This window comes from Silene latifolia, chromosome 7 (assembly GCF_048544455.1).
Source record: "Silene latifolia isolate original U9 population chromosome 7, ASM4854445v1, whole genome shotgun sequence".
Lineage (NCBI taxonomy): Eukaryota > Viridiplantae > Streptophyta > Magnoliopsida > Caryophyllales > Caryophyllaceae > Silene > Silene latifolia.
This window is the reverse complement of record NC_133532.1, coordinates 31,786,183-31,806,402: the sequence shown is the minus strand read 5'-3', so window position 1 is coordinate 31,806,402 and position 20,220 is coordinate 31,786,183. Positions and strand designations below refer to the sequence as shown.

The 20,220-nt window shown below is 39.2% G+C and overlaps 3 protein-coding genes across 3 annotated transcripts; all 3 read right to left on the bottom strand.

Annotated features, from left to right (window-relative positions):
* Positions 1-309: 309 nt before the first annotated feature.
* LOC141592015 (putative mitochondrial saccharopine dehydrogenase-like oxidoreductase At5g39410) lies at positions 310-2,466 on the bottom strand. The gene is made up of 2 exons (XM_074412555.1): positions 1,680-2,466; positions 310-1,185 (listed from the first exon to the last, which is right to left on the bottom strand). Exons 1-2 carry the CDS (start codon positions 2,334-2,336, stop codon positions 493-495), a joined length of 1,350 nt encoding a protein of 449 aa, XP_074268656.1. The 5' UTR covers positions 2,337-2,466; the 3' UTR covers positions 310-492.
* Positions 2,467-4,466: 2,000 nt separating this feature from the next.
* LOC141589932 (uncharacterized) lies at positions 4,467-16,871 on the bottom strand. Its single transcript, XM_074410552.1, has 3 exons — positions 16,845-16,871; positions 16,423-16,728; positions 4,467-4,937 (listed from the first exon to the last, which is right to left on the bottom strand). The coding sequence occupies exons 1-3, from the start codon at positions 16,869-16,871 to the stop codon at positions 4,467-4,469; spliced, it is 804 nt and encodes a 267-aa protein (XP_074266653.1).
* Positions 16,872-16,993: 122 nt separating this feature from the next.
* LOC141589931 (uncharacterized) lies at positions 16,994-19,641 on the bottom strand. The gene is made up of 4 exons (XM_074410551.1): positions 19,636-19,641; positions 19,407-19,532; positions 18,387-19,337; positions 16,994-17,833 (listed from the first exon to the last, which is right to left on the bottom strand). Exons 1-4 carry the CDS (start codon positions 19,639-19,641, stop codon positions 16,994-16,996), a joined length of 1,923 nt encoding a protein of 640 aa, XP_074266652.1.
* Between the last annotated feature and the right edge of the window lie 579 nt (positions 19,642-20,220).

The following is a 20,220-nucleotide window of genomic DNA, read 5'->3' as shown; positions in this document are numbered from 1 at the left end:
AAACCTTACTCTCTAATATTTTCATCTAGTTTTTTTTTTTACTTTGCCTGGTATTTCTTTTGACATACAATGAAAAGATACACTAATGTTTGGCTTTGGACTATAATGGATTAAGCTAAACAATTTATTTAATGTGAAGTAGCAGTTGTTTGCCAACAATTCCATCGCATGTCCTTGGTAACATACTGATTAATCTAATTCAAATGCAAACCCTAACATTAGGGGAACAAAGAACTCAAGAGAAGAATATGTTACGCTAAATTGGCATAAAAACAACAGGATAAATCAAGTCACCAAACAGCAACCATGTAAAAAATTTTAAAATACTTGAGGCATATCTTCCATTATTTCCAAAGTCAGTATCTGTCATCGTAACATTCAGAAGTCTAGTCTTAAGCTGACACATCTTCAAACTATTAGAGAATAGCGAAACAGGAGAGTCTAGACAAAGCAAAACAGGATGAAAGAAAAAATAAATGAAAAGAGTACCGTTCAGGCTGACAAAGAACGTTTAGATATGATATCAAATGATATACCATTCTGCTGAAGTCGTTCTTGAAGATCAGTGTGCCCAAACACAATGCCTGGTGGAAACACACCTCCTTTAGGCAAGTTTTGACGCTGACATAGGGTAATCAGCGCACATTGCACCAGTATAATCGGGGTTGTTATATAACCGATCTCTGGTCCCGTTACTCTTGTGACTATTTCTGTGTCAGGTTTTCTGTTTTCAAATGGCGCCGTGCTGCTGCCACTAAAACCCTGCCCAACAAACCACATTTTGAAGCTTGCACTATTAACCTCTTCTTCACTAGGCCCCTTCTTCCTAAACCATCCAAGACTGAAGATTGACGGAAATTTTAAAAGTAATGATCTTCCCAATGAAAAACTACCAAAAAGGCCAATAAACACACCCACAGTAATAATCCGCAAGGTGCCTAATAAAGATTTGGTCCCAATCTTGACCCCAAAATGGGCAGGCTTGACAGTGGACCAAAACTTTTCTCTTTTCACAATCTGATCAAGGCTCTCGTTTGTTCCACAAAGCCCCTCCGGGTTTTCTGTTAAAATTGAAAGTGTTCTACGGACAACAGCAGCATCTGCAGAAGGTAACCTAACAGCCCATAGACCAAGCTCTTTTTGTTGCTCAATTGTGGGTCCTTTTGGTGGAGGAGGACCAGGAATCTGCAAGAAATTGTTATAGCACTAATTAAATGTGTAGTCAGCGATGGGCCATTTATAACAACTAATGCAAAACTTGGGGTGTTGATTTCCCTCAGTCCTCACTTTCGTTTCACAAGTCCCCTCCCTATTCCTGTTATCGAGTGATGGGCCATTTATAACAACTAATGCAAAACTTGGGGTGTTGATTTCCCTCAGTCCTCACTTTCGTTTCACAAGTCCCCTCCCTATTCCTGTTATCGATACCTAAAGCTATTCCCGCAAAATTCTACTCCCTCTGTCCCGGTCATTTGTTTACCTTTTGGTTTTGGTACAAAGACAAGGAAAGAGGAGGGGAGCAATTTGTGGAGAAGCAAATTGCCCATCAAAGGCATTCCTAAGGCAATCCTAAGATAGAAAGGTAAACAATTGATTGACTGAGACACCCAAAATGAAATAAATAAACAAAGGACAGGCAAATCGAATAAAAACAGTCATAAAATGAGTGCAGACGAGACCTGAGGACGAGGTTTTGGAGGGCGAGATCTTCTCAAATTCCTCAATTCATGAGCATTAGCAACACCAAGAACAGCAGACTCATAAGTGGCAAAATTCCCAACAATCTTGTTGTGACTCTCCAAACTCAAATACGCCTCAACACGATTCAAACCCTCACCCTCACCCCACTGCCATGAATTGAACAAAAATCCAATCTCAGCCGGAACGGAGTCGAAGCCACAAGCTGAAATGATCAAACTGGACTTTTCAACAGCCTGATCATGGTAAGACACCTCCATCCTCTCCATGAACTCAGGCTCCCCACAAATGTCCAAGTAATCAGAACCCGCTTCGACACAGGCTCGAACAACGGGGTCCCCGTGTCGGCGGAATGGTCCGACGCAGTTGAGGACGACACGGGCAGAAGCGGCGATGCGGAGGAGAGATGGGAACGATGAAGTGTGTGCGGTGAGGATGGGGATAGTGGGTTGTGATTGGGATTGGGAAGCCCATTCAAGGGTTTGGGTTAGTTTATGTGGGTCTCTTCCTGCGATTGCAAGGGTTTTGAGTGGAGATGATGGAGTGTTGTAGAATTTTAATGCTTCTCTTAACACGTATTTGCCTGTGAACCCAGATGCTCCCAGGATTACTATGTCGAATTCACGTTCTTCCGCCATTCTTGTTTCTCCTCTGATAATTTTTTTTCGGTGGGAAAGACGTTGGGAGTGATGGACCAATGGGAGTCGTTTGGTTACAGGTGTAAAACACAATGAACTAACAACGCATCTTGCCTGTGACGGACAATATCCGTCACAAGCTGAAGACAGATAGTGTCCCTCTTATAATAGGTCAAGTGGGGGGAAATGGAACACCCCATGGATAGTGCCACTTGCATTTTGTGAGAGAGGCACTATCCGTCTTTAGCTTGTGACGGATAGTGCCCGTCTTCAATTAGAATTTGTGATGAATTAATTACTTATAAATTTTAGGTTTGTGATTTTTACGATTCTGTTTTAAAAATAATGCTCAAAAATAATATATTTGTCGTTTTGGGCTGGTTTTGGAAGTATTTGTCAAAATGGTGTCCACGTACACTCGGGATTACCAAACCTGGAATACCGGATAAACACTTCACTTATAATGGCGGGTCTTAAGATAGAGACACGCCAGTGGGAATGGCGTGTCTATTTCAGCATCAAATTTCACTTACATCCGTAGCTTCACTTTCTTTATCTTTATATTCTTCTTCTTCTTCATCTGGTATGCTTCACTTCTCTTTATACTTCTATAACTCTACTACAAGTCTACAACACGCCCCTTTTAATCCTGGCCAAAGCTTCCTTTCTTCATTCAATCGATATCATACACCCTTCTAATCCCAATTAATGATTCAAAACCATTTTCCCCAATTAATAACTTCACAAACCCCAATCCATCTGATGCATCAATTCCCAACTTCAATCCCAATTTCCCATTAATTTGATGCATTTATCAATTCATATCATTTTATCAAAAACCCCTAATTTTGAACGGATTTTCGCTGTTTTGAACTCAAAGAATGGCGACGATTTGTTAGATTCGCTTAAGATGGATAAAAGCCTAGGTTTAATAACATTCCTGTTATCGGGTATGCGCTGGCCGGGAAGTTGGATGTTGCACTTTAGTCGTATTGGAAAAATTTGTTGCTGAATAGACCCGCCGTTCCTATTGGCGTCTCTCTACTATAAGACCCGCCAATCGTATTGGCGTGTTTCCCTTATTTCAGATTCCAGTAGCTCCTGTACCTTTACAATTTCATACTCACTATAAACAGGACATTAGAAGTGGCATGTTTATCCGGTATTTCAGGTTTGGGAATCCCTAGCCTACGTGGACACCATTTTGACAAATACTTTTAAAACCGACCCAAAACGACAAATATTTTATTTTTGAGCATTATTTTAAAAACGGATTCGATTTTTACCTACTTATTTTACTGTTTCACAAACGCTTTTTCCGATTTTACCCTTGTTATTTTTTTTTTCATATTTCTGCCTAAAAATCAATTACCTATTTCTTCCATCCACACCTCCCCGCATACCTTCCTTGTTCCGGCCACCACTATCTTCGCAACCGACAAACACTAGCCGACCACCCTCGCGAAAACAACAATCGGCCAAATTAAAATAATCTCAAGCACTTGAATTGATTCACCATCATATCCACATGTCTCGTGACAACATTTGCCAAACATGTGTATGTTCAAACCTTTGTCAAACATGTACTCTTTTGATGTATTTTATTAATTCAATTCATCACCATTAATAGCTTTGTTTGTCGATATGGGACTCTATATGTTGGTGATGTATGTGCAAAGAGAACCAATTCTTGGTGTATCTCTTAGTCGGACAATCTTAACTTGATTAATTAATTCAAAGTAAACAAACCCTGATTTCATCAAATACTTGACAAACAAATTAAATTTGACTAGTTACTTAATTGAAGGATTAGGATCTATTGTTCAAGTTCTTCAATTAGTTTAGGTTTTTAAGAAAGATTGATATTGATACACTGCAATTGTTAATTTGTTTAGCCTTTGGTAAAAAGGGTATGAGAAGGAAACTTTATGAAAAAATGTATGTGAAAAAAGTAAAATCGTATGTGAAAAAGTAATTCCGATAATTTTATGAGATTTGTAAAATTAGGAGTAGTTTGGTTACCGTGTGCAAAACACATGAGTTACTATAATTTATGGGATTTGTAAAGAGTTTTTTTTTTTTTTTTGTTATTTACCATCTATTGAGTCATAAAGTTCACATATTTTTTTGTTAATTTTTTTTTTGTATGATCGACGCGGCATAGTCTATGGGCTGTTGAACTCCGAGGTTCGCCATCCAATCAGCACAAGAGTTCGCTTTACGATTGACATGTTGAATCCTAACTTGCCAAACTGTATCATCGATAAAAGCCTTACAAATTTGCATCAGATGTGAATGAGCTGATGGGTAAGCTTCGACCATCTCCATTATGTTAGCCACCATCATCGAGTCCGTCTGTATGTTAAGTTTTGGAACCTTTCGTTCAATTGCTATCATTAAACCTCGTCTCAGAGCCATGAATTCCGCTCTCCTGACCGTCGCAACCCCCAATTTTTTAGCAAAAGCCTCAATAATTTGACCAGCCGAGTTACGAAAAATTCCTCCTGCCCTCGATGGTCTCGGGTTAACTTTTGAGGCTCCGTCAATGTTCAAATCCACCCATCGAACAAATATCTCCCTGCTTATTCCACTACGCCAAATCTGGCCATCAATAACGAGCGTATCACAACGGTTTAATGCATATAATAACGACATTTAGATTACCGTTTTCCAAATATTGGCGGAAACCTAGATCGCGCTAATAAGAATAACGGTTTCCCTCAGAAACCGTTGTTATTATAATGTGACAACGGTTGTTTAAGAAACCGTTATCAAAAACGTTTAATGGTTTCCAAAAACTCGTTATAGAATCACCCTTGTCAACGGTTGTTAGAAAACCGTTACCAGTTTAAGAAAACGGCGTTTCGAAAACCGTTATTAAATTAACACCAGCAACGGTTTTTGGTACCCGTTATTATGTTATAACTACGAGTTTCTTGTAATCGTTATCATTTTCTATTATGAAAGAAGGGCTTTTCAATTCAACCCTTGTCACTATTTGAATAGATTTCTCAGTTTAACCACTGCATACAAAACTTTATCAGAACTTTAATAAAAAATCAATTTGACCAATAATATTCAATTTGACCTAAATAATTCTATAAATATGTCATCATAATGTTATAGGTCAAAATCTAAATTATCAAACAGTTACTCTTTAATTTCTCTCTAAATAAAATATGGCTGGTGTATCAGAGCTATAATCACGTTCTCGTTACGCACAACCTTTTACTTGTATTCTCCATAATCTCCCGGTTCATTATGATGAGAATTGAAAGGGTTCAAACCCTGATTTTGAGTGGTTGACGCAAATACTTCATGAGTTTGGTTTCACCGCAGTTAAAAAAGTGTACCCTGTGTCGACAAACAAGTAAGGTTTTGTAGGCTTCGGTTTTATCGAGTTTGACGAAGCCAACTGCCATGATAGTTTTCGTCAGGCAAGAAAATTAGGGGTTATATTTGCGGGGGAAGATGCGGGGACAGAGGACTTCTATTCGGATGATAGACAACAAGGCCCTTATATATGGGTTGCGACCTATCTTGATCATCATCTGCTGAGACATTACATGAGGCATCACATTCTTCCACCATGCCTATGTCATGTGAGAAAGAGGTCATTCCACCTGCGCTGCCCGGTGATAATGAAGGGTCGATCTACGACTTGCTCTATACCAAAATTCATGATGAGTATCCTAATACTTCATCAGATTCTAATAATTAAGTCTTTAATTATTATCTTGCATTATAAGCTGTATTTGGATTAAGGTGGTTCTTTGAATTAAAGTTTAATTATTTATGATTTTTGTTACGTTTTTTGTTACCCCATCCTCTGGAATTCAGAGACAATATTACCAGAAAAATTCTTGTGTCCTCCGGGTGTCCGGTACTCCTTACACTTAAAGTCAATCCACCAAATAAAATATTATAATGACTTAGGTCTTTAGGAGTATATTAAAAATATCTAACTTTTATAATTTTTGCAAATACGTAGCTAAATATATTTATCGCGTAAAACAAGCGTTGAAAAACGTGAAAAAGAAAAAGTGTAGTGTGGAGTTGAATGGAGGGAGTATGTTTTTTTGTTACCCCATCCTCCGGGAGTACTCCTTACACTCAAAGGAAATCCACCAAATAAAATATTATAATGACTTACGTCTTAGGAGTACATTAAAAATATCTTTTATAATTTTTGCAAATACGTAGCTAAAGATATTTATCGCGTAAAACAAGCGTTGACAAACGTGAAAAAGCAAATGTGTAGTGTGGAGTTGAATGTACGGAATATGTTTTTTGTTACCCCATCCTCTGGAATTCAGAGACAATATCACCATATATGTCTCTTTCACCTTCAGCCCAATCCACAGAGTTATTTTAAAGCCGTTGTCATATTACACCAATAAACAACGGTTTTTCTTAAAACCGTTGTAAACACAGATTCACTGTGAAAACCGAAAAGTTTGTGATTTTACCAATGCATGCCCTAATATTATTGGTTGTTTGACCATTATTCACCGCATGCATGCACAATTAATACAAGTTTGAAAGTAACTTATGGATGAAATTAATCTAATTAATTATAGCTTTATACTATAAATAGCATCACATTTGCAGTAATAATAAGAATCACTTTATTATTACTAACCTATCTACTTCACTTTTTAAATAATATACATATACATACATATCATAATTAAAATGTCGTCGTCTTTATCATCCACAGTCGCACCTCCTTAGCAATCGGTAACCCGTTATATCAGTCTGATTACGTGCATAATTCACAATCTCCCAGTCATATGCGATGCTGCTAGGAAGCCAAGCTTCTAAGAGCCTTACCCCGTTGAGGGACGTCCTTATTGAGAATGGGTTTTTCAAATGTTAGGGCAATCCACCCGGCTTGGATTTCGAGTCGTGGGTTTCTTGATATGCTCTGATCGAGTTTTGAGGGAATGGTCTTAACGATTTTTGCCAAGCAAAACAACTCGCTGTAAGGTATATGCATCACGTGACCATCAAAGGGGCAAACATGACTTTTATGCCGAGGACCCTAACGATCGTTATGTACATAGTGGGCCTTACTTATGGGCTGCCACTGTTGAGGACGCTCATCTGATGAGAAGGTTTTTTTCGTATAGTTTTATTAATGTACCGAAATCATGCGAAGACGAATAAGTACCTCATTTTGATCACCGTCTTAATGCCGATGTAGTAAGCTTAATTTATAATCAAGTTTATCCTGATTACTCACCTCCTAGTCAAACTCCTGTTAGGGTGTTTAATTAATTTACTTAGCAAGCTGTTTGTTTTTGTAGTTTTTTTTTATTGTGTTTCCTTTTTTTTCCTTGTTGTACTGTTTTTTTTTTGCCATTGTATGATATACTCGTTTTAATATATAGTTCTACTCTTAATTACATGCAAATGCTTATTAACATAGATTTTAAATAACTTGCGAACAGACAAATGAATTAAACAATAATAATGATTTAGGTTACATTAATTACAATAACATATAAATATTCAATCAAAAATTAAACAATCAAAATAAACATTTTCATACTTTAGTAATGAGTTTATAATATATTGAAAACGGTTCTCATAAGAACCGTGTTAGAATATAAACACCTCTAAAAATAAATGGAAATTGGAAGATATTAATAGTATAATTACAATGGTTCGTATAAGAACCGTGTTAGATTATGCAATTGCTGAATAACATAGATTTTAAATAACCTTCATTCATTCTTTCTTTCTTTCTTTCTCTCTCTCTCTCTCTCTCTCTCTCTCTCTCTCTCTCTCTCTCTCTTTCTCTTATTACTCAAATTATGTCAAGTGGTAGCTCTTCTTCTTCCTCTATTTCAACAAGGACATGTAATTGCTCAGTTCCGGCAGCATTGCGGACTTCTTGGACTTTGCAAAATTCAGGAAGAAAGTTTCTTACTTGCAAATTCTATAATCTCGAGACTAAAATGCATGGATGCAATTACTTCAAGTGGGTTGATGAACCAATGACTGAGTGGTAGAGGAAGGTTATAAACAGGTTAGTGAATGAGAAAAAGAGCATGGAAATCGAGATTACTCAAGTGAGAAGTATACTACATCAACTTGAAGAAGCGAAGCGGGGAAATGACAGTGAAATATTGAACGCAAAAGAATAATGCAAGAAGTTAACCATGGATATCATAGAACTCAAAAATAATGAGGCATGGCTTAAGTTAATTGTCAAATTTCTTCTTCTAATTGTTATTTACCTAGTTTATTATGTATACTGGTAGTTTGTACTCTTTATGTGTAAACTTGTAGTCCTTTAAAATAATGAAAATAAGCATGATTTTATGAGAAACATATTGTAATTAGCTGGCATATATCAAACTGTTGTTGTAAACTTTTTCTGCTGTTGGAGCGGGTTAGGGAAAAATCGTACCATTGTTCAAGTCAAAGGTGTAAAATACATATCTTAACAATGATGCTTTATTTCTTGGCGGTAAAATCAAAATAATGAAATATAAAATAAAACGGTTATACCTAAACTGTTGTTCAGGACGTATACAGTTAAAACGGTTTATGCCGTTGTTATCTATATAAAAATGATACTTTATTTCTTGGCGGTAAAATCAACCAAAATTAAAAGCTTTAAGACAACGGTTATTTCTAAGCCATTGTAGCGAATACTAATCAATTACGGTTTTAAACAAAACCGTTGTCTGTGTGGAAACATAACAACGGTGTTTCTTATACCGTATTTATTACTTTCCATTAAACAAGGTCTTGCAAGGGTTGTATTAGTCACACATATATACTATGAGTTTCCCCTCCCCCACATAATATTCTCAAACACTGAGGTTTCTCTTAACCACCATCCTACCCAATCGCCGCCGCAGTCATCATCGTCATCGTCATTGTCGCCGCCAGATCAACCCGGATTCTCCTCTTTAAAGAAGTAATTAACCCTCCTCTCTAGAGATTTGTTTGTTATTATAAGTATGCATTGTTATTATTTGTTTATTCATTTCTGTTTTAGATATGGTCGAAAAGCGGAAAAGAAATGATGGAAATGCGTCAAGCGACGACTCAGATGATGAGAATAATTTACAACACACTGCGGGTCGAATGCGCCACATGGTTTCCGTAGAAGCAATAAATTCAAAGATACCTAATCCTTTACAATGGGATAAAGATACGGGGCTGCCATATGGTGAGAATGCCGGGTATTTTGCGATTTGGATTGGTTGTTGTGTAAGACAGTATGTGCCTCTCTGTACGTCGTGTATCAGTGAACTGAGTAAAATACGGAACACCATGCTAATAAACAGAATAAAGGAATATATATACAGTAATATATGCGTTAGCTGAAATAAAGGAATAAACCAGGGAGATGAACAAGAAACCACCAACAAAGAAGTATCTGTATGTCAGTCAGGACCATTAGGATAGCTATATCGCTTATAGGCAGTCTGAAAAGTTTAAGGTAACTTAATAAGTAAAGAAGTATACTTAGTTTAGTGTTTGGTCATGCTTACATTTCTCGATACAATTTATTTGATGAAAGCTATGAGTGAGAGGAACAAGGCGAATAATTCAAAGAAAAAGACCGTCTTTTACGGCTACCGAGGTGGTTATAGATTGATTAAGACGAAACTTGTAAGTACATAATTCTTATCGTATTAGATTATTAGGTGCTTTAGTCGGATGTTATATATGTTCATAGTAATCATACATTTTTTGAGAGGATATCAATGTAATGAATGAATTGTAGGCAAAGCTTGGAAAATTCAGTCGTCACGACGTTTGGGTGGAAGGTCACTGTGGACATAGGCCACACACTGGTCTATGGACACGGGCCACCTACCAGTCTGTAGTCACGGGCCACCTGCACGCCAAGCCAAATTGTGGACATGCAGCGGTCTTTTGAAAGCCACGCTCGGCGGCGTAAAAATGCTTTTGACCGGATCGCTTTAGATCGGTCGGTTTCGTCTCGGCAAAGGTATCGAAATGATGCAGAGATGTTCGGAGTCGCCACCAAGCAATTATGGGATGCCTGGAAACCATTCGAAATCCACTTTATACCTAAGTCAATCAAGGCAAAAAGCAGTGCTTGCCATAGGTACTAAAGATAAGGACTCGTCCCCCTTTAGCATCATATCGCTATAATGACTCTCGTACGCCCTGGATAAGGCCATCCACTATCCAAAGGTTCTGAGTAAGGGGTGAGGGTACGTATTGGGAAGATATTTAATCGAACACCCAATCCCGCCCGCGTTAGCGGCGTCTACTGATCGATCGTGGTTGTTTAAGTGCAAAAGTTGATAAAATGGTTTAAATGCATGAATACGCATCCAAAAGTCTTAACCTAACATGTGAATATTTCCTAAGTCGGTTTGTTTATCCATGTAACAAGAAATTGGTGTCAAAGTTGGATTTAGATTGATTTGCATGTGAAAAACGGAAATTAAATATCCATTTACCAAATTCGGATTATGATGCTTAACACGATCCATTTATTTGAAAAAGTGTGTTTAAAGGATAAAGTATAAAATGCAAACTCGTCAATCTGATCCATCACGTATTCGGGTTAACCGTAATCGGGATCGTCCTAGACGAGTGCTGAAAAGGAAGCAGGAGCAGTGCCAGGCAGCCCCATTAGGGCGCGAGCCTATTGGCGAGGGAACAAGGCATGTCCAGGTTTTGAAATATGAAAACAGACGGCCTCTTGAGGCGCGAGTCAGACGACGACCCAAGGGGCGTCTCCTAGTTGTTAAAAAAAAGGTTGTTTAAAACCGCTTTTATGATTAAATGATTTGCATGACTCGAAATAATTACTATTATCTTAGTAATATTCGTTGTCGGATTTGCAAGTTTGAAAAATATAGTTTACAAATAAAAATGTAAAATGTTTGATATGAACTAATTATGTTAAGTTCATTTCTTTGTAATTAGTCAAGTTTGTCATCGTACTCGGATTAAACCGACATGGTATAAAGAACCAATGATGATTATAAATTATGACTAATATGTTTACAAGTGTAAATAAATGAGAAAAATGGTAAATAAAAAAAAGGGTGTTAAAATATCCATTAATTTGTAATTAACCAATAATATCATCGAATCACGGAATAAACCGTTATGGTCTAACGAACCAATGATGATTTCGGTCATGGTCAAAATATTTGTCATAAAAATGAATTAAAATGGTAAAAACCGTAACAGAAAAGAAGTAAAAATAAAAGAAAGTGTTGAAGGAAGATGAACTCAAATACGTTTGAGTCTGACCCGAGAAGCCACAAGAGGCGCGAGCCTCTTTTCATAGCAAACAGCTTCTGTCTCGGGCCAAAACCGGGCCAAAACTCGGTTTTGGCTCATCTAACCTATATTTGAATCGTATTATGCATTGTTCATGCTTATAAACTCATAAAAACACTGAAGACATGAAATAAGTGGAATATTTACACCCTCAAACTTACGTGTTTTGATGTTTGCGAGGTAGACGACTTTAGAGATGATTTTCTCGTATGCGACTACTCACGATCAAAGAAGTTTAAAAGAGTGCCTTAAAAAGGATTTTGTTTGAAAATATGTTGTTGAAAAACATATTGATTAATGTTTAGTTGGTCGAATGCACGGCGACGGTACCAAACAAAATGTGTAAGGCTTGTGTTTTCGATCGGTAGGTCGTAAACACGTGTCGATTTTTTGACTTAGGAAGTCGAGTGTAGACGTTTAAGGGAGATGTGAGGGGGCGGACGCTCGCGTAAAGATCGTGGTGTGTGATGGTGGGTATTTATAGAGAAATGTGGGATGATAGATCGGTTGAGTTTGCTTGGAGGCTAAGGAGGACGCCCATTGAGGCACGAGCCACCCTGCTACGCAATTGGGTGCCCTGTCCTTTTCAATTTGGACGTGGCCTTTCCCTTATCCATTGTTTGGTTGGTTTGATTTGTGGTAATCAAATAGGATGTCCTCTAACAATATGGGCACCTAATAATATGGTTTTGGGTGTTACTTGGGGTAGGCATTTTGTGCTTGACTCGGGTTTGACCCGTGTTGAGTCGGGATTTGAATTCGGAGTCGGTTTTTGGCCCGTTGTCGGTTTAGACTCTAATTAGTGTCATTTTAATGCAAATGGCAAGATAAAACCATTTATGGTATTATTTTTGACATTCGAGATTTGGGTTGACTCAGGTTGACTCGAGTTGCAGGTTTCCGAGTCGGTTTTGGGTCCGAAGACAATTTTAACTCTAAATAGTGTTGTTTCAATGCAAATGAAGTTAGAAAACCATTTTTAAAATAATTTTTCATATCCGATTAATGAATTAAACCGTTTCATGTATAGCCAATCCACGCACGCATATAAAAACACGTTATAGTCCGATCATCATCGGGTGTTTTTTAGAAGGTGCAGATACTGGGTATCTACAGAGCCCCCACTTTGACTGAGGCTTAGACAGGGTAAAAGTCAAAATATGGCCTCCAGGTCAATCGAAGAATACAACCTGAAGACCATTTCGATGTCGAGGCGACTCAAAAGGGTTTGAGCCAACGACCTGCCGTCGGGAAGGGCGACGTCGAGGCGACTCGGGGATTCGAGTCAAGGACCTGCTGTCGGGAATAGTTTAGAGTCTGTCGACTTCCGGTTCGGGTTGTTTAATGTCCATTAGACTACGTATAAAGGCTCGCCGACCATAGGAAGAAGGCATACATGAGGCATCTTCGGGATATGTCCTTGAATTATTTCTTGTTTGCGCGCAAAGGCTCGCCAGCCGTGTTGAAGGTGCGGTTTGAGGCTCGTCAGCCATGTTAACGGTGCGTTTTGAGGCTCGCCAGCCATGTTGATGGTGCGTTTTGAGGCTCGCCATCCATGTTGAAGGTATGTTTTGAGGCTCGCCAGCAATGTTGACGATGCGTAGAGGCTCGCCAGCCATGATGATGGTGCGTTTTGAGGCTCGCCAACCATCGATGGTCGAATGGTCGACTGTGGAAAATAGCCTGAAACATCGGGCTTATTTCAAGATATTGTCTGGTAATGACTTCCAACCAGGTTGACGTTGATAGGTTCGGCTAGGGAGCAACGAACTCCAACTTGTTGGAGTCCTAAATGAGCTCCGTGGGGATAAATCATCTAAGCAAGGCTCTCTGGAAAACCATTTAAGGAGAGCGTTGCGTCGGGATAATGAACGATGTTGCGGGGATCTTTGAAAGACTTGTGTGACTTCCATTTGAAAATCGGAACTCGTTGGGGAGTTAAAAACTTCTCAGGACTTGCCGGGGATATGAGTTGCTGCTCGTTGGGAGGTAGCGTATGCCATGTAATTGACGCGGTTAAAGCCCTTGGACTTGACGGGTCGGCATTTGTTGGGAAGAACCTAGTACCCAGTTGGAGTTCGTTTTTCATCTCAAGATTATCTGCATGGTTAGTGACCGCACAAATACGCAGTCGCATAGACAGGCATGTAGGCATACAAGCATATAAGCACGTAAGCACATAAGCATGTGAGCAATTATCATATAAGCAACTAGCATGTAATTGCATTAAGAAGGACAAATTTTGGCTTAGTAAAATAGGTTTCTAGTGGATGTTTTAAGCTGAATTGTTAGAGCCTAAGATGTGTTGTATTGTAAATTTTTGGACATTTTGCTTTTATTCTAATATATACCCTCACATTTTACCAAAAAAAAAAAAAAAAAACTAGCATGTAATATCTCACGTGAGGAGAGATAGAAGTTTTGAAAGTTGTGAAGCGTAAAATTGAGTCTTGTTGCTAGTAGATCCGTGATTTGATAGATTGGAGACACGTGACCGTTGCGACATTGACTCACACAGACGCATACTGACAGACTGGCAAGAAGACGGTCGTGAATGTCACGCAAACTCAGTATCGACACAACACGGGGGTGACTCAGATAGACTTTGCACATGTAAGTGCAACTCCTAGCCAAGAAAGGGTAACAACGCGTATCAAATCCCTGAGGTAGAAGGTCCACTTGGCTGGGGAACACAAATTAATTATCTTCTCCAGACATCTTTGCCTCCGTTTGCTTGTTTGAGATCCCTTCTCGAGGTATGATGATTCGGAGATCGGAACCAAGAACTTGTCATCGTCCAAACCGAGCACTCGGCTATGGGCGGTTTTATTTTGGACTGTAGTTGAGACTCAAAAGATATTTGAGGATAAAGGACGGGTGGCGTCTTGAAAGAGAAGCCCCCAGAGTGAGAAGGTGGAAATTTGACAAAACAAGGAATGGGCGACGTCTTAAGGAAGAAGCCCCCAGTAAAGAGGTATAAGATTAATTTTTGCAGCTAGGTGGGCTGCTTTTGAGGATTGATGTTGATGGTTGAGATTGAAATGGGTGTGCGGTTGTGTCTTTGTTGGGGGACTGCCTACGTATTCGCGTGTTTGCAAAATCAAACCAGATCGTAGTTCTGCTGGGTGTGAAATGAGTTGAAAATTAAATATGTGAAAATTGAATGTGTTTGGGGGTGTGGTTATGTCCTCATAATAGGACTGCCTACGTATTCGCGTGTTTACGAAATCAAACTAGATCGTAGTTCTGAGTGTGCTTTGATAATTGATTTTGAGGTGTATGGTTGCGTCCATGAAGGACTCCCTACGTATTCACGTGGTGTGAAATCAAACCAGATCATAGTTCTGCGTGTGTGTGCCTAAGCGAGTTGTTAGGACCTTAAAGTGTGAGGGTCACAACGGTAAATTCCGTTTGGTGACTCGAAAAATTGATTTGAGAGAATCCTTCCTTAATCATGAATCAAAGAGGTGTAATTTGTGAAAATGTTCCTTATCATATGAGCCCACTAAAACGTTGACCCTAAAGATAGACTAGGTATGTCCCGTTCTCGGTAGCAAAGCATTCGAGGACTTCGTATTTGGGTCAGGGTGAAAATGGCTTCGATATTATGGAATGTGAAGCTTGGTAATGATAGGTTTGTTTGACAGATAAAAATCTGGAGCTTAGGGTCACGACGGTAAATTCCGTTTGGTGACTCGAAGGTTGATTGGAGAGAAATCCCTCTTGATCATGAATCGAAGAGGCATAGTTTGTGAAAATGTTTCTTGTTACGTGAGCACACTAAAAAGTGGACTCTAAGAATGAAATGTGCATGTCTCTTTCCGGGGAGCAATGTTTTTTGAAGACTCTGTATCTGGGTCAGGGTGAAAATGGCTTCGACATTATGGAATGTGGAGCCTGGTAATAATAGGTTTGTTTGGCAGATATAAAGTTTGTATTTTGTGGTGTTTAGGCCGATGGGTTACGGCTTGTAATGTAGAACGGAATGGGGTCTCAGGCTTGATGTAACCTGAGCACGAAGTGGTTGGTAAACAAATATGGGATCAGAATCCCATTTGTGGACCTTAAAGGTTAAGGTGTGATATTACAAGCTTGAGGGGAATCCTCAGAAGCCTAGATAGTTCTCCCTATAACAGTCTCTAGACGGACTTAGGGGTGAAGCAGTGTTGGTTATGATCTTGAGGGGAATCCCCAGGATCCTAGATAGGTCTCCCTGTAATAGTCTCCAGAAGGACTTTGTGGGGGGGGGGGGGGGGGGGGGGGGGGGGGGGGGGGGGGGGAAAGCAAAGTTGGGTTTGTTGTTAGCTGACGAGTCTTGAGCTCTTATTTTAGCTCTTCGACATCAGGTTTTGGTGTTTTTGTATTTTGTACTTGTTGGTCCCGGAGTTTGGAGGGAAGAAAAGTTGGCTGTGTTGTAGTTGTCCAGTCTTGAACTCTTATTTCAGCTCTTTGATGTCAGGCTTTGGTGTTTTTCTGTTTTGGTGTTTTGGGCTTATTGGTCTTGGGCATTGGACATTGGTCATGGACTTGGTGTTTTAGACTTACTGGTCCGAGATTTTGTGTGTTGGATGCTTTCTTTGGATTTCGGCCCTCCTTTTTTTTCTTTTTTTTTTAAAAAAAAAAGGGTTTCAATCTTTTTTTGTTTTGTTTTTTTGGTGAAATGTAAGAATTCTATTAATAACCGTAACAAAAGTTACAACACCGTTTTTTGGTTACACAACAATTTCAGTTCCTAAGAAGGAACCTACATATGCAATTTAACACTACTTAGCCACATAACATCTCGACTTACTAAATTAGGCTGAAGACGTGAACCAACTCGCATTTTAAGTAACTTCATTATCTGTGAGACAACTAGAGTAGGCCTAAGAATACAGCCAGCAACTCTAGCCTGATTACGCTGGAGCCAGATGTGGTATTGTGCTGCAAGAACAGCACACAGCAGGACCCCTTTCTTCAACTTTGAATATTGTCTAGAAGCTACAAGGTGTACCAAATCAGTTGCAGGAAGAGCAACATCCAACAGTTGACCAAGCTCATCAAAGATCTTCCTTGTATATTCACATGTCTGAAACAAGTGAATATGATTTTCTATCCCCTTGCCACATAATAAGCGATCAAGATCGCACTATACCTAGTGACAGCAGCCTCTCCTTGAGAAGAAGAGCCTCTCTAGCCACAAGCCAAGCTATAAATTGATGTTTAGGGATGTACCAAGTATTCCAGATCTGTTTGTGCCATGTTATAGTCTGGAATTTCTGTCTGAGAAGCTCATAACCACTTTGAATTGTATAGCCTTTAGTATCTAACACCCATTGCCCATTGGAATAACCAGCAGCCAGTTTATCTTTGATCCTACAAACTTACTTCCAACCCCAACTGATGTCATTCCCAGGCTGATAATCATCCCAACATTGGCCCTTTAAGTATATTTGATTAACCCACTTCACCCAGAGTCTGCCTGGATTGTAATATATCCACCAAACTAATTTGCCCATAGCTGCAATGTTCCAAACATGACTGTCTCTAAGTCCTAGTCCCCCCTCAGACTTGGGGGAGCATATTTTCTCCCAACTCACTCTTGGACATCTGATAAAGTCAGGCCCTCCATCCCATAGATAATTCCTACATATGGAATTGACTTTGTTGAGCACACCCTTAGGTATAACAAAGATATTCACCCAGTAGTTGTAAAGAGCAGTGTGCACAGAGGACACTAACACCAATCTCCAAGAGTATGACAATTTTTTAGAACCAAAACTTCTTATACGAGTGATTAGTTTCTCCACCAGAATACTACAATCCATTTTAGACATTCTGCCACAGGTAATGGGGACTCCAAGATACCTGAAGGGCAGAAGGCCTTCTTGAACCCCAGAAATTTGTAGTATCTCATGCTTAACATCACTAGAGACCCCATTAAAAAAAGAATTAGTCTTGGTAGGATTCATTTGGAGACCAGAGGCATGAGAAAAGGTGGAAAAGGATCTCAAAATAACCATAATAGACTTTACATCTCCTTTGCAGAAAAGTAATAGATCATCAGCAAACATCAGGTGGGACAATCTCAAGGGACTACAAAGAGGATGGATTTTGAATGGAAATGTAGCAGTGGTATAGGCTAAGATCCTACTCAAATACTCCATAGCAATAGTGAAAAGAAGGGGAGATATAGGGTCTCCCTGCCTCAGACCTTTAGCACCCTTAAAATGTCCAAAAGACTCACCATTAAGAACAAGAGAATATGAAGCAGTTCTTGTGCACTCCATGATTAGATGAATAAAGAAAGGAGGGAAATTTAAGTAGGAAAAAATCCCAATTAACTGAGTCATAGGCTTTTTTTAAGTCTACTTTGAGCATAAACCTAGGTGACACAGACTTCCTCTTATAACATCTAATCACATCCTGACAAATTAGGATATTCTCCACTATACTTTGACCTTTAATAAACCCACCCTGGCTATCACTAATAATATGAGGAAGAATTTGAGCTAGCCTGTTGCACAACAACTTGGAAATACACTTATACACTACATTGCAACAAGAAATGGGTCTGAATTGTGTAACATTTTTGGGCAAGTCACATTTAGGGATTAAGGTAACAAGAGTATGATTAAGTTGTTTTAAAAGCTGACCATTGTGGAAAAAATCATGAATAGCCTCACACACAGAAGGACCCACAATGTCCCGGGAATCCCTAAAAACGCATCGAGTACCCATCGGTCCAAGACCTTATGGGGGAATATAAAATAATACCTGTTTAATCTCATCATTGGTGATGGGAGCAAGCAGGATAGCATGATGATCCTCAGTACAAAGATTACCCAGCTGAACCACATGTTGAGATACTTTTGTAACAGATGAGCTGGTGCCAAGTAAATCAGTGTAGAATTCAATAAAAGCATTCTGAATTTGAGTAATATCTTCACACAGCACACCCTTAGCATCCTCAATTTTCATAATTTTACTCCTCACTTGCCTTGTTTTGATCACACTATGGAAGTATCTATTGTTGCTGTCACCTTTATCCACCCATGTGACTTTGGATTTCTGAACTAAAAACGTATAGCAAGCATCCTCCAAAAATCTCACACTGCTAACAGCTTCAATTTCCATATGAATTAGTTCAGGATTGTTGGGATCAATCCTTAACTTCTCCTGAATGGATTCAAGATACATCCTAGCCCTGGCAGCATTGTTCTCAATATCATCAAAGTCATTCCTATTGAGACTCTTAAGTGGCCCTTTTAGATTTTTAAGCTTATGAACTAACTTGTACATTTTGGTCCCAGGCCAATTTTTACTCCAATGCTCTTGGACACAAGATTTGAAATCAACAGATTGACTCCACATGTTGAGGTATTTGAAGCTTCTCCTCTTCTTAGGTCCATCACATTGTTCTTGCACCACACAAGGTGTATGATCAAACATGCCTTCACAATAAAAATGAGCATAGGCAAGAGAATTTTCAGTGAGCCACATTTGATTAACTAAAACTCTGTCAAGACGGCTATAAACTCTGGTGGTAGGATCTTGCTTGTTGCACCAAGTATAAAGAGATCCAGAAGCTGGACAATCCAGCACTTCACACTCATCAACACATTGTTTAAAATCAGCAATTTCTTCCTCTGTGCTGTGACCACCAAGTCTTTCAGTTGGACTAAGGACAGTGTTGAAATAACCACAAATAACCCAAGGTCCCTGAGTCTGATTTTTAATTTAAGAAAGCTTTACCCACAACTCTTTCCTTTCTTGAGTCCCATTATAAGCATATACCATAGTAAGAGTAAACTGAGACTTAGACTCCAAGTCCATAGCTACCAAGTGAATAAATTGAGCATCATAAAGAAGAATTTGAACATTGAACATAGCAGGATTCCAAATAATCCACACTCTACCTCCCTGATGAAGGTGAGTGTTAGTAGTAATACACCAAGAGTTGCAGAAGTTGTTTTTAACAGCATTTAGAGACAAAGGCTTGACCTTTGTCTCAAGGAGGCCAAACAGTCATATCTGGTGATGATGAAGAAAACTTTTGATGCTATTTTGTTTAGAAGGACTGTTCAACCCCCTCACATTCCAGAACCCCCAATTATGCATTACCCCCATCTGGAGGTAATACACTACCAATTGTCCCTATTCCTACTTTAGGGGTCAAGTTGTTCAGAGTTTCCAAAAGATTATAGGAACCAAACTGCATAGCCTGATGTCCACTCTCAACAATTTCTTGCCTACTCAGACGAACAATCTTGCGAGCAGGAGTATTAGCCATGTGGTACTTCCCATTTCTAGACCATGAAACTTCAAAATTGTTGGGTTTTTCAACAGGGGTACTTACAGGGATATCCTCTTGAGGTGTGGGATGAGGTGACACAACAGTGACAGCAGGTTTCTGAGTCTGCTTAGGTCGCCATTGCTTTTTCCCCACCTGGTTAACAGTCTTCTGAGGGATATCGTTCTTGCCATCCTTCTTGCCTTTCCCACACTTAGCAGCTTCATGGCCTACCCCTTGGCACTGATTGCAGAGGAGTGGCTTCCATTCAAACTCCACTTTCAAAGAAATGGTACTTCCATCCACATCACGGAATTT

Coding starts and splice junctions, on each gene's coding strand:
- LOC141589932 (XM_074410552.1), bottom strand. CDS start 16,871: ATGGCACAAACAGATCTGGAATACTTG. Junction 16,729..16,844: donor AAACAGATCTGGAATACTTG/GTACATCCCTAA, acceptor TTATGTGGCAAG/GGGATAGAAAATCATATTCA. Junction 4,938..16,422: donor CACGTCTTCAGCCTAATTTA/GTAAGTCGAGAT, acceptor ATTGATGGCCAG/ATTTGGCGTAGTGGAATAAG.
- LOC141592015 (XM_074412555.1), bottom strand. CDS start 2,336: ATGGCGGAAGAACGTGAATTCGACATAGTAATCCTGGGAGCATCTGGG. Junction 1,186..1,679: donor CTCCAAAACCTCGTCCTCAG/GTCTCGTCTGCA, acceptor AATTTCTTGCAG/ATTCCTGGTCCTCCTCCACC.
- LOC141589931 (XM_074410551.1), bottom strand. Junction 19,338..19,406: donor CTCAGTTTACTCTTACTATG/GTATATGCTTAT, acceptor ATTAAAAATCAG/ACTCAGGGACCTTGGGTTAT. Junction 17,834..18,386: donor CCAATGATGAGATTAAACAG/GTATTATTTTAT, acceptor GGACATTTTAAG/GGTGCTAAAGGTCTGAGGCA.